General features: G+C 51.4%; 2 protein-coding genes across 7 annotated transcripts in view; one reads left to right on the forward strand and one right to left on the reverse strand.

Moving 5' to 3' along the window:
* CENPT (centromere protein T) overlaps positions 1-12,379 on the forward strand; it is a 14,077-nt gene extending 1,698 nt beyond the window's left edge. The window contains exons 1-13 of one of the 6 annotated variants that reach the window (XM_032854162.1): positions 6,045-6,421; positions 7,870-7,960; positions 8,068-8,155; positions 8,257-8,353; positions 8,477-8,613; positions 8,734-8,773; positions 8,986-9,134; positions 9,747-9,947; positions 10,243-10,551; positions 10,814-10,904; positions 11,707-11,883; positions 11,970-12,074; positions 12,152-12,379. In XM_032854162.1, the coding sequence (XP_032710053.1) occupies positions 6,045-6,421; positions 7,870-7,960; positions 8,068-8,155; positions 8,257-8,353; positions 8,477-8,613; positions 8,734-8,773; positions 8,986-9,134; positions 9,747-9,947; positions 10,243-10,551; positions 10,814-10,904; positions 11,707-11,883; positions 11,970-12,074; positions 12,152-12,275 (1,986 nt within the window). In that variant the 3' untranslated portion in view covers positions 12,276-12,379. Of the gene's footprint in view, positions 1-6,044; positions 6,422-6,512; positions 6,606-7,869; positions 7,961-8,067; positions 8,156-8,256; positions 8,354-8,476; positions 8,614-8,733; positions 8,774-8,985; positions 9,135-9,746; positions 9,948-10,242; positions 10,552-10,813; positions 10,905-11,706; positions 11,884-11,969; positions 12,075-12,151 lie in introns of those variants that run through there. The other 5 variants (XM_032854163.1, XM_032854165.1, XM_032854167.1 and 2 more) reach the window with 5 other exon arrangements.
* Positions 644-2,747, reverse strand: THAP11 (THAP domain containing 11). Its single transcript, XM_032854169.1, has one exon. It carries the CDS (start codon positions 2,302-2,304, stop codon positions 1,366-1,368), a length of 939 nt encoding a protein of 312 aa, XP_032710060.1. The 5' UTR covers positions 2,305-2,747; the 3' UTR covers positions 644-1,365.
* Positions 12,380-12,471: the final 92 nt, after the last annotated feature.

Below are 12,471 nucleotides of genomic sequence, written 5' to 3' on the forward strand. Positions count from 1 at the left end.
TGCCTTTCCCCCATTGACTTTGAGCTAAATTATTAGTCTAATAAATCTAAATTTATTAGAGATAAAAATGTCACCTCACCCCTACCTTATCTAAAAAAAGCATAGAAACAGACAAGAAATGAATCAAGGGATCACAAATCCCAACTTCTCCACAACGAAAACGTACCAAGGCCAAGGTATCTATATAAGAGTTCTTATGTGTGCAGGAAGCATGGCTACTTTCAGCTGTGATCCTCAATAAGTAATAAGTAACTGCAACCCCATGTGTGCCACTGTACCAGGACTAAAATGGTGAGTGAAATTCAACCACAGCTGAAAATTCATGAGGAATTCAAAACCCTCAAGAGAAGTGAGCAGTCACAATTTGGTTTAGTTCTCAGTCGCTCCTTCTCCTAACCCACAGCAAACTGGGACTGTTCGGTGCAGTTTCCGAGTAAGCTGGGCCAGGAACTCTGTGAGAACCTTATGAGCCAGGGTCCATGTGCTCAGGGTCCCTTTATGGACAAACATGGTCACTAAAGCATTTCTAGTCTTAGGATCAGTCTGGTCCTTGAGACCTAAGGTAGAGGCTTGTTTAGAGGGTCTATTTCCCCACCTTTCAAGGATACTGAAATGAGCCTTTATAAAAATAAAATGGCGAAACTCAAATTAAAACCTTACTTTCTGTTTAATTCGTTTTGCCAAACAAACACAGTGAAAACTTTAGTCTGACTAATTGTACAGAAAATAGAATTTGTAACCAGTAGCAAACATAACAGGATAAACCTAAGGCCCTGGCAAGCTGGATCATCAGCAGGTCACCTAGATCCCCTTGTAGATGGCCTCCTGGGGAGGGAGGGAGGTCCTTATAGGCAGAGGCACAGATCTGCCAGTCCCCGTCAGAATCACAGGCTGCACCTGGGAAGGAAAAGCACTAAAAGGAGAACTGATGTTACTTGGATCTCTTATCACTACACACGGAAGAGTCGTCTCAATGCTGGCCAACCTCAAGCAGTTGTCTTCCCAAACCCATAGTCTTGGGCATCCGACCTGCATCCCGAGTGGGTAATTTTCAAGGTCAGTGGTTCTGAAGCCTCTGCTTAAGCAGAACCTGCAACATAAACTGGAGGTGAGGTGGGGAGTGGGGGACAAAGTCATAATTGCTGGTGTCACCTGTGCAGAGTCTGAGGTCCCAGACTTCAGGACCTTGCTTCAGGAGAAAACAAGAGAGGGTGCCAGGTCACCAGCAAGAGTCCAGCGGCCCTAAGCTTCAGTACTGTCAACCAGTGCCCCAGGAGTATAGGGGAGTTCAACAGCAGCGGCCTAAGGTCCCTGTAGGCTGAGAGGGGTCCAGGAGTCCAGCAAGCCAAAGGGGGACGGACCCATTCACATTCCGTGCTTCTTTCGGATGACAGCCATGGCAAGCAGCCGATCCTTCTCACGGAGTTCTTCTCGTAGCTTGGCCTCGGTGAGACGCAGGTGGCGGATGCTGCCTTTCATCTCCTTCATCTTCACCTCCATCAGCGCCAGGATGTCCCGCTGCTCATTAAGCTTGCGCAGGAGCTCCTCCTCCGTGGTGCCTGACGACAAGGAGTAAGAGTGGTCGGAGCCAGTATCAGGGAAGCCCTCTTCCCCCACCACCACCAGCTGGGGGCCCATAGGGCACTCTGCGGCCTCCAGCCCTGCCGTAGCTGCCTCTAGCTCCGACGCGGCGGCTGCGGCAGCTGCGCCCTCTGCAGCGGCGAACTCCACTTGCACGGTCAGGTCGATGGGTTTTACGTCTTCGCCGGTGGGAGTGGTGGGCGCTGGGGGAACGGACCCCGGAGCCTGGCTGCTGTCTACAGCGGCCTGAAGGGTGAGGAGCACAGCAGCAGAGGCAGACACCAGGTTCGGCTGCAGCTGGGAGGCCTGGGCAGTGGAGGCTGAGGGCGACGCCTGCTGCTGCTGCTGCTGCTGTTGTTGTTGTTGTTGCTGCTGTTGCTGCTGCTGCTGCTGTTGCTGCTGCTGCTGTTGCTGCCTGCGGCGGGCGGCTGCAGCCCCAGCGGGTCTGCGCGCTACTTTGCGCTCGTTGACGCCGCGCAGCGGGAAAATGGTGGGGACGCGCACGGTGTAGGTCTTGCGGCCGCCCTGGAAGTGGACGCTGCAGAGTCGGTGGCCCGTGGTGGGCTGGAAGGTGGAGAAGCACCCACTGACGCCAGCGCGGGACACGTTCTTGAGCCACAGGCGCCGCAGTTCAGCGTCCTTGGGAAACGTGTAGAAGTGCAGCGCCTTGTCCCGGTGCGAGTTGTTGTAGCAGCCCGGCACGCAGCACGTAAAGCCTGGCATGGCTGCGCCGCGCGGCCCGGCTCGGCCCGGCCCACCGGCCTCCTGAGCCCTTCGACGGCCCGGTCGGTCTGCCGCCGCCCGCCCCTCGACGGGCGGCGCCGTGCGGGGCCTTAGGCGGCCTCCCACTACTGCCGCCCAGCGCGGCCGGCCTAGCCCGGCGCCCCGTGCCCAGAATACGCTTCCCGCCGGCCCGCGCTGCGCCGCCCGCCCGGCCGCCCGCCTGCGCTCCGGAGTCGGCCCGGGGGACGCCGCGAAGGACCGCCTGGGAAGGAGGACTACGCCCCCCACAATGCACCGCGCCAGAAGCTGCTCACTTCCGGAGCGGGGGCGTGATTATTCCGGCCGCTTTCCAGGGCACCGTGACGGCCCACGCAGAACAGATTCTTACCACCCGGCTTATCCCCGGCCAACTATAGAGGCGTATTCAGTTGGAACGCTGTCGCCTGGACCGCCCTTCACAAGGACCCAGAATCCTGATGGGGGGAGGGAGGTAGGGCGGTGCGCGCCTCTGTAGTGCGCAAGCGCCTTGGGCGTTTGCTTACGGAAACTACAACTCCCGCAATGCCGTGCGCTGAGCTCGGCGACTGCGGCCTGGAGCGCCGCCTAAAGGAGAGGTTGGGTTATGGGGGACTAGGATTTGGGTGAGGTTGTGTGACCGCCGGAAGCGCTTCCCCAATCCTCGGGGCTGCGAATTGATGGCATTCCCGCGGGGATTGGGTGGGGCACCTGAGCTTCAGTACCCAGAAAGACCTCAGGAGCCCCTTTCTCTGCGTTGAGGACTCGTCTAATTCAGCTGCTGCTTGAGTTGACTCACATACTCGCCTAAACACAGTCACCAGAAGGTGCCTACTGTGTGGAGGGTACAGTGCACGGAGTTGGGAACCTTGCTGAAGGAAGAAGCTAAACCGACCAGGCCTGACTACATGGAAGGATGAGGGTCGGACTTGTGGATAATAGATGTGAATGCACCCGAATGGATGTCTAATCACAGAAATAAGTGCTACAAACTAATGAATAGGACAGAGAAGAAAATGGGAAGCGGAAGCCAAGGAAGAAAAAATGGTGAAAAGTTTGAGTGAGGAGGGAGTAGCTGGCCTTGAGGAAATAACGAGGCTAGGCCTCCAAAAAAAGCCTGGAAGAGGACTGGCGGGGTAGCTGAAGTGCTGAAAGATACCAAACTGGGCTAAGTTAAAAGATTTGGGATTTAATTCTGCAGATGACTGGGAGCTGTTGAAGAACCAGAGGATGGACAGAATTTGTATTGTAATAAGATACCTCTCCAGCCCCACCACTTGTATGGAGAAAATGTTCTAAAGGGCAAGAGAGGCTGTGGAAAATGAAGCGGAAAGGCCAGGCAGTTGTTCTAGGGATTTACCTGCAAGCTAGTCCTCCTTCGCTGAGTTCCCCCTTTCTCCTACTTCTTGCCTTTCTACACCCTTTCTCCAGACTCTCCCTTCTCATTTTTTTTCCTCCTGATTACAGACCATGGGAATGAAATTGAAGCCTAGTGTATACTATTTCTACTTATTCGACATAAAAACAAAAAAGACCGGCAATTTATTTTATTTTATTTTTTTAAGATTTTATTTATTTGACAGAGATCACAAGTAGGCAGAGAGGCAGGGAGAGGGAGAAGCAGGCTTCCCACTGAGCAGAGAGCCTGGCTCGGGGCTCGATCCCAGGACCCTGGAATGAAGTTCTAGAATATAGGTGAGGTTCGGTGGGGTGAGATCCGGAGCCGATGACCAAGAAAGAATTTTTGATACATCTTTGGTGCAAAATGGTGGTTTATTAAAGCACGGGGACAGGACCCATGGGCAGGAAGAGCTGCCAAAGACCGGCAACTTAAAAGCTGGTGAAAGAAAAAAATACAACACCCCAAGTTAACTGTTATTTTTTTAAAGGTGCTTTATTATAAAAGGATCCCAAACTTAAAATGTTTTGGAAAAGTACAGGAAAATGGGAAGTGAATTATTTGGTCCCTACATCCAAACATCACCATTGCGTTTTCTGTTTACAGTCACTGTGCTCTGTGGTTATTGGCATGGGCTTCACAGACCCGTAAGAAGAAAACATCCCACTGCTCTTGGCCTATGCAGCTGAGGTCCACAGCTTGAACCCCTTCAAACTTAGGAATGCAGTCCATGGTGAAAGATGTGCATTCATTTGGGTGAATATACAACAATAAAAACATGAATACACACTTTGTTATATGATTAAATGTTTATAAAATGTGTGCAGTAGAGACAAAATTAAGCAAAAGATCATTGTTATCTGTTATTTTGTATTTTCATCATCCTACTATTACCAGTAGAGTTCTGTTCCTACCTGTCTCAAAACCTACCTTACTCAAAAAATATTAATGAGAGATCAAATTTATATAATTTCTTCATGTACACACAGTGAGGATTATGCTCAGTAAAATTCTACCTCCAGGGCACCTAGGTGGCTCAGTTTGTTAAGCATTTGCCTTTGCCTCAGGTCACGATCCCCGAGTCCCTGGATTGAGTGCCCTATCAGGCTCTCTGCTCAGTGTGGAGTCTGCTTCTCCCTCTACCCTTCACCTAGCTCATGCTTTCTTTCTCTTAAGTAAATAAAATCTTTTTAAAAAATTCTACCTTCCAGTAAATAAAATCACCTCTAATCTACACTTAATCCTTTACACTTATAACATCTAAAATGCATAGCTTTCTCCCCATCCTGAAGGCCCTACCCAGCCTCAATCTTGTCACCTCAGGAGAATGGGTAGAACCTTGTCACATGCCTCCCTGTTTCCAATCTTGTCTTCTCTACAAAATCTGTTGTTTATATGGATAGACATATATATACACACATATATATATATGTGATAAGCCATATACACACACACACATATGTGTGTGTGTGTGTGTGTGTATATATATATATATATATATATATATATATATGATATCCCATATATATGATTCCTCTGCTTAAATCCCTCCAATGGCTTATTGCATTTTGAATAATGTCCAAACTCCTTTCCAGAGCCTGTGGGACACCACATTGTCTGGTTCTTACTAGTCTCTCATTCCTCCCTCCCTCACTTCATGCACCCAGTATTTTTTTTAACAAGTAGCAAATATAAAATGTAATCAGTTATGTAAAACACATAGGCACCTGATCTAGGAGCAAAAGGATAACTCCATGGGAGACTCAGAACTCAAGTTCTAATTAAGTTTCCATGAAAATTTAAAAAAGATGGGGAGGCTGTCTTGGTGAAAATATGGTAAGAGTTTTTAGCGTTACCAGAACTTTTGAAAGCCAAAATTCATCTCCAAATTGCACATGTTTGGAGATCATAACATTTCTGCTGGATGACAAGTAGCACACTAGTCTTTGGCCCACAGACTGATCTCTTCCAAGGCAGAGATGCAAATGCAAATTTGCAAATCTGACCAGGTCACATTGAGGGTAAAATTATTTCCTTCCTGGGTTAGGTGTCCCGCCTCAACTCCAGAGGGAGCTAGGAATAAGACATTCTAATACTAATGACTGCTACTTACTGAGGATGGAGCTTACTATATATCATACATTGAGTTAAACATCATATCACTGAGGGGCTCCTGGCTGGCGCAGTCTGTAGTGCAAAGGACTTTTGATCTCGGGGTGGTGAGTTCCAGTCCCACCTTGGGTGTAGAGATTACTTAAGTAAACACTTAAAAATATATATTTCACTTAAGTACTACAATCCCCTTATAAGGGGGATTAACTTACAGATGAAGAAACCAAGGCTTCGACGGGTTGACACGTTTGTCCAGGTGCACTCCCAAGTGAAAGTGCCTCCAAAACCAGGTTACAACCATCGCAGCACATTCCTCGCGCCTCTGAGCAGTAGGGTTAGAACTGCAACTCCCGTGAGGCCGTGCGGCAGCCTCGCGAGAGTTGGCTTAAATGCTGCGGCGGGAAGGCGGCGGCCTCGGCTACCTCAGCGGTTGGGAGGCGGATGGCTGAGGCGATGGCGGAGAGCTACAACAGCGACAGCGAGCCTACGACGCGCACGCTCTTGCGGCGCGTGCTGGATACTGCGGAGACGCGCACTCCGCGGCGACGCCGGAGTGCTAGAGTTGGGTACGGCGGGGAGCTGCCCGAGCGTGTGAGCAGCCATAGGGATTAGGGGGTCAGACCTCAGCAGGATCCAGGGCAGACCCTGTTTGGAGAGGGAAACTGAGTCTCGGAGAGACTTACCGGGTTCGGGTCAGCTGTTTGTGTCCCCACCCGCGAGACTCGAGGCTGCCAGTTCTCAGGACTACAGAGCTCAACTCTGCTCGCGTCTTTGGGTATTTGCTTCTAGGCGCTCAGAATCTGGCCTTTTGTCCTGTTCTCTGGGCAACACCTTCCCAGGCGTCTTCCCTGAACTGCTTCCTTTATGGTCCCCACCGTTCCCTGCACATTCAGTTCCCTTTCCCTGTAGCTCCCAGCTGGAAGATGGGAAAGGAGGTAGAGAGCACAGCCTGGGCAGAATTCTGGAGGCAGGAAATAGATGCTTTGCTAGAGAGCAGGGAATTTGGCCTGACCTCCTGGTAGTATCTATCAGTGGGTGAGGGCTATGGTGAGCTCTTCTTGCAGAGGGTGTGGAAATTGGCATCTGCCAGACTGGGGCAGTGCAGGTTTTTTTTGTTTTTGTTTTTGTTTTTTAAGATTTTATTTATTTATTTGACAGATCACCGGTAGGCAGAGAGGCAGGCAGGGGCGGGGAGGGGAGAAGCAGTCTCCTGGCTGAGCAGAGAGCCCGATGCAGGGCTCAATCCCAGGAACCTGAGATCATGACCAGAGCCGAAGGTAGAGGCTTAACCCCCTGAGCCACCCAGGCGCCCCAGTGCAGTTCTTTTATAGGCCCCTGGAACGCTATTCACTGTAGGTTTTATTTATTTTTTTAAAAGATTTTTTTTTTTTTTATTTATTTCACAGAGATAGGCAGAGAGGCAGGTGGAGAGAGGGGGGGAAGCAGGCTCCCCGTGGAGCCAGAGAGCCTGATGCGGGGCTCGATCCCAGGACCCTGGGATCAAGACCTGAGCCGAAGGCAGAGGCTTTAACCCACTGAGCCACCCAGGCGCCCCTCACTATAGGTTTTAGACCTATAAGTGATAAGGTGGGAGTTGTGCCTTGGGAATCTGAGAGGGACTGGAATGAAGTCTAGGGCTGGAGTGACCAATGTAGAAGTTGCTGTGAAACCCTGGCAAGTACTTAAAAGGTTTCCAAATATTTAAATATCCTTCTTGCCTTGTTAGTTTAATGCCAGGAATGAATACTCTTCTGCTTTTGTTACTTCTAACAGAGCCAGTTCTGTAAAGCTTTCCTCAGTCCCTCCCTCTGGCTGGATCATTATAGTCCTTCTTCCTTCCCATATTCCTTAGGTTCCCTTCATCCACAGAACTGTTGACACAGAGCTTGGAACAAAGGCTGTGAGAGGGGCAAGTGGATTCTGGGTCCCTGGCCTTGAGGGAAAAGGGCTTCAGGCCAAAATCCCTGATAAAAGCACATCTCTGCATCCCCCAGTTCCCTCTCCCCACTTAATTCTTAGAGCTATTGGTCTTTACACAGTGCCCAGAAAGCTCTACTAGAAACACCTTCCTCCAGGAGGCTGAGCACCCCAACAAAGATGAATGTGAGGCGAGGTTCCCACAGAGCTAGGGTAAGTGCCCAGCCCACTGACCACTACAGGGCTCTTGCTGCCTTCAGGTGGCTTGAGGGAATCTCAAGGCAAAGGAACGGACTGACTCCCTTGGGGCTTTTACCCAGTCTATTGGCAGATTGGCCCATGTTCATACCAGTGGGAACCTGGAGGAACAGACACCCCGGACTCTGCTGAAAAACATCATTCTAACTGGTGAGTAACTTGCTGATCAGGGTTAGACACCAGTCCCTTGGGATCCCTCATTCAGTGCAGCCTGCCCTGCCAACTCTGCCCTTTGCTTGCTGTCTCTGCAGCCCCAGAATCTTCCATCATGACGCCAAAGTCTGTGGTGAAGCCAGTGCCGACACCGCAAGTGGTCCGGTCCTCTAGACAGGAAAGCAGTCGGGGCAGGTGCACAGTGAATTCTTCCCTTGCACTGGGCTGTTGGGCAGCTCTGATAAGGGAGTCTCTTGAGGGCCCCAGAAGCCAGTGTTGGGCTTCCTGGCCTGTCTGAGATAAGTTCCATCCTTGTAGCCTGGAGCTGCAACTTCCTGAGCTTGAGCCCCCCACAACCCTGGCTCTAGGTCTTCTGGCTCCTGGCAGGAGGAAGCAGAGGCTGAGATTGTCAGTGTTTCAGCAAGAAATGGACCAGGGACTGCCTCTCTCCCAAGGTAAGATCCTGAACACCACCTTTGGCCACCCTCTCTTGCCCTCTAGAGAGGCTGATGAGGTCTGAGAGAGGGCTTTCATGAGCCTGGTAACTTACCATGGTTTCTTTTTAAATTCTCTAGCAGAGCCTCGTGGGAATGCCAGTGCCTCCTCCCTCACCAGGTGCTGTTGCCTATCCTGGGCTTGGTGGAAAGGCTAGGAGAGGGAGGTATTGATTGGGATGGAATCTGGCCATACTGATCCCTGCAAGTTTTAGCTTTCTGGCATCATGGCTGTGTTCTAAGAGATGAGAGCCCCAGGGCAGATGGGGGAATTCCCTTGAAAATTGGGCCTTAGATACCTAACTTTCTTTTGTGCCTCCTCCCTCCCACCAGCTCCCTCAGTTTGAACTTTGCCACACCTCTCCAGCCACAGTCAGTACAGAGGCCTGGCTTGGCTCGCAGACCTCCTACCCGCCGAGCTGTAGATGTGGGTGCATTTTTGCAGGATCTGCGAGATACTTCTTTGGCCTTGGCTTCTCCAGGTAAGGCTGAGATTTCCCTCTCCCACCCCCCACCACCCGAAGGAGGTGCTGCTGAGTCCAGGATTACTCCTCTCTCTGTCAGGTCAAGGACAGTGAGCAAGCTTGCTAGTAGATCTATGAGGAGTTCCTGCTTTCTTTCTCCAACGTCCATGTTTTAGTGGGGTCCCAGTCTTGGGCCCTGTATCTTCTAGGATCCCATATTCCTGAGAAGCTACAGGGCTGAGGGTAGGAAAGGTGTGGTGTGGTGGTTGGAGCTTCTTGGGAGATAGATAAAGGTCAGGTTTCGGGAGCAGCTGGCCAGTCAGGACTGACCAGGCAGCCTGATTCCAGGAAACAAGTCAAGTTCCCTAGATAGATTAAGAGGAGGGTTCTTAGTAGAGTGAGAAGTGTAGAGGCATAGGTGAGCAGTTTTGGTGAGACAGGCTGTGGAGGGTGGGAATGCCAGGCTAAGAAGCAGGAAGGTAAGCAAAGAGAGCTGTGGAAGAGTACTTAGAGTACTAGGTAATTTTTTCTGAAGGCCACCTGGGGCAGACTCATGGGCCCAGGCCCTGGTGACTGATTAGCAGCAGATGGGCCTGGAAAACAGAGTGTCAACTGGCCTTTCATTTCCAGGTGACAGCCTCAGAACCCCTGTTGCCACCCTGCCAACGGATACCGTGTTGGAGGACACTCAGCCCTTCTCCCAGCCCTTGGTTGGCCATTCCCCCAGTGTGTACCACTCCCTGCCCTTTCTCTCTCACACTGAGGCTGAAAATGCTGAGAGGGCTGTCAGTCATAGGACACAGAGCAGTGGGTCTAGGCTGCAGAACCACAGTGAGTATGTGGGGCACGTGGCCCAGAGCTAAGCCTTGGATGAAAACTGGCACTGGTGCTTTTCCGTCCTCAGGCCTGTATGTGTGCCCTGCAGAGTCCCCTGGGTATTGGTTCCTCTTACATGTCAGAGCAGAGTTGGTTTTGGACCAAGATACTCCAAACAAGTATCCTGGGTCTGCTTCTGGACATTTCTCCTCAGTGAACTAGATTGGGTTTATTACACTACCCTTATTCTTCTCAGAGCTATAGCCTTGGGCTACTGCTTCTCGAACCTATATTCTCTCCCTTGATTCAGATCCTGGAAAACCAGCCCAACTTCTGTCAGGAAAGGCAAAGAAAGTTGATGTCCTTGCTGTGAGCTTCCCAAACAATAGTAGTGCTATCTCTGGAGAAGATGGAGTAGAGCCCTTACAGGATGGAGTTGGCGAGGAGGCAGAGGAAAGGATGGAGGAAAGTTTGAGTGTGAGTGAAGTGATGGGCTCAACAGGAACACAAGGTTCTGTCAGGACAGAAAAGTCTAAGGGACATGGAGAAATGACAGAAGCTCTTGAGGCCAAGGAGCCAGAGGGATCTTCAGAAGATGAGGACATCTCTGGCAGGACAGGTAAAGAGCCCAATGCAGGCACAAGGGAGTAAATGGTTGACTGTGTTCAGGTTAGCTGTGTTCAGTCTCTGAGGAGTTGTACCCTTAGGTTTTGTTTCTGGGCACAAGTGGTGTTGGGTCAGGGACACTCTGAGGGGCCCATTGTTTGACTGACCAGAGCCAGATGGGGCTCTTGAGGAACAGGACAAGGAACCTGTGGGCCTTAACAGTGGGTTGAGATAGTCAAGCCTGAGCCCCCTCTAATCCTGCACTTTCTCTACAGCAAGTCCAGAGTTGGCCTCCAGCACCACTGAGTCTCTTCAGGCCAGGCGACCTCAGTTTCTTGAACCATCCCCACCGCCTAGCACTACAGTGTAAGATCCCATGACCCTGTAGTGCGTGGACCTCTTGGGAAGGGGGCAGGCTTCTGAGCTTGGCACTGAGCACCAAAGAGTTATCCCCCTTCCTGTTGATATGCAGATGATCACTCAAGAGAGCACCCTGAGGTGGGCTGGGTGGGGCTCACTGAGTACACGTGTCATCCTAGTGCATGCTTCCAGGTTCTTAGAGGAACCTGGGTAGGGGAAGTGCCTAAGTCAGTATATAGTCAGAGAAGGCTTCCTGGGGGATGATTAGCAGAATGGGATAGGCCGCAACAGGCTGAGGGGAAAGAATGTCCATGCAAAGGCCTGAGGGTCAAGGGCCTGAGCAAGTACTAGCTTATACAATGAGTCTAGACTGGGACTCTGGGTCCAGACTGGAGGATCAGGGCCACAGGGAAAGACCAGGCCTCTGTGTGGCCCTCGGTCCCCACTGTCCCCCAGCAGATAGTTAGAGCTATTTGTCCAGGTTAGCCAAGGAGCACATGGGCCCTAGTCGTCACAGGAGCCAATAAGACTTGTTTTTGAGGCACACCTGGGTGGCTCAGTGGGTTAAGCTTCTGCCTTCAGCTCAGGTCATGATCTTAGGGTCGTGGGATCAAGCTCTGCATCGGGTTCTCTGCTCAGCGGGGAGCCTGCTTCCCCCCTCTCTCTCCACCTGCCTCTCTCCCTACTTGTGATCTCTTTCTCTGTCTAATAAATAAATTAAATCTTAAAGAAAAAAAAAAAAAGACTTGTTTTTGATTAGGGGCCTCTTTGGGCAGCATTTTAGCTAACTGTCCACTCCTGCCCCCAGCTTATCTTCAGAGCCTCTGGAGCCTCTATCGACCAGGCATCCCCCCAGGGCCCGAACCCATGGCCCCAGGCCCCGTCAAGATCCCCACAAGACTGGATTGAGCCACTATGTGAAACTCTTTAGCTTCTATGCTAAGATGCCCATGGAGAAGAAGGCTCTTGAGATGGTGGAGAAGTGGTGAGTCCTGGACACGCAGGGTGGGGAGAGGAGGCCCTCAGATCATCAATAGACTGTTGAGTCTTTTACCCCAACCCTTTTGGCAGCCTGGACAAGTATTTCCAGCATCTTTGTGATGACCTGGAGGTATTTTCTGCTCATGCTGGCCGCAAGACTGTGAGGCCAGAGGACCTGGAACTGCTGATGCGACGGTAAGTGGGCAGAAGCAGGGAGGTGCTGGGTGTGGGAGTGCTGGCCCTGATTCTATCTCTATACCCCTCTGCTACAGGCAGGGCCTGGTCAACGACCAAGTCTCCCTGCATGTGCTTGTGGAGCGGCATCTGCCCCTGGAGTACCGTCAGCTCCTCATCCCTTGTGCATTCAGTGGCAACTCTGTCTTCCCTGCCCAGTAGTGGCCAGGCCTCAACACCTGCCCAGTCCCCACCTAGGGGACTGGTCCACCTATTCTTCCAGATCTCCTCCCCACCTCCCCAGCATCAATAAAGTGTCACAAACAGAATGTGCTGTGTCTTGGTATATATCCTGGGGCCAGCCAGGCCAGGATCAATTCCCCGCCTTCCCTCCCCTCAACTCCCCAACACAACCTGG

This window comes from Lontra canadensis, unplaced genomic scaffold, assembly GCF_010015895.1.
Source record: "Lontra canadensis isolate GAN:19392208 unplaced genomic scaffold, GSC_riverotter_1.0 scaffold8, whole genome shotgun sequence".
Taxonomy (NCBI): Eukaryota; Metazoa; Chordata; class Mammalia; order Carnivora; family Mustelidae; genus Lontra; species Lontra canadensis.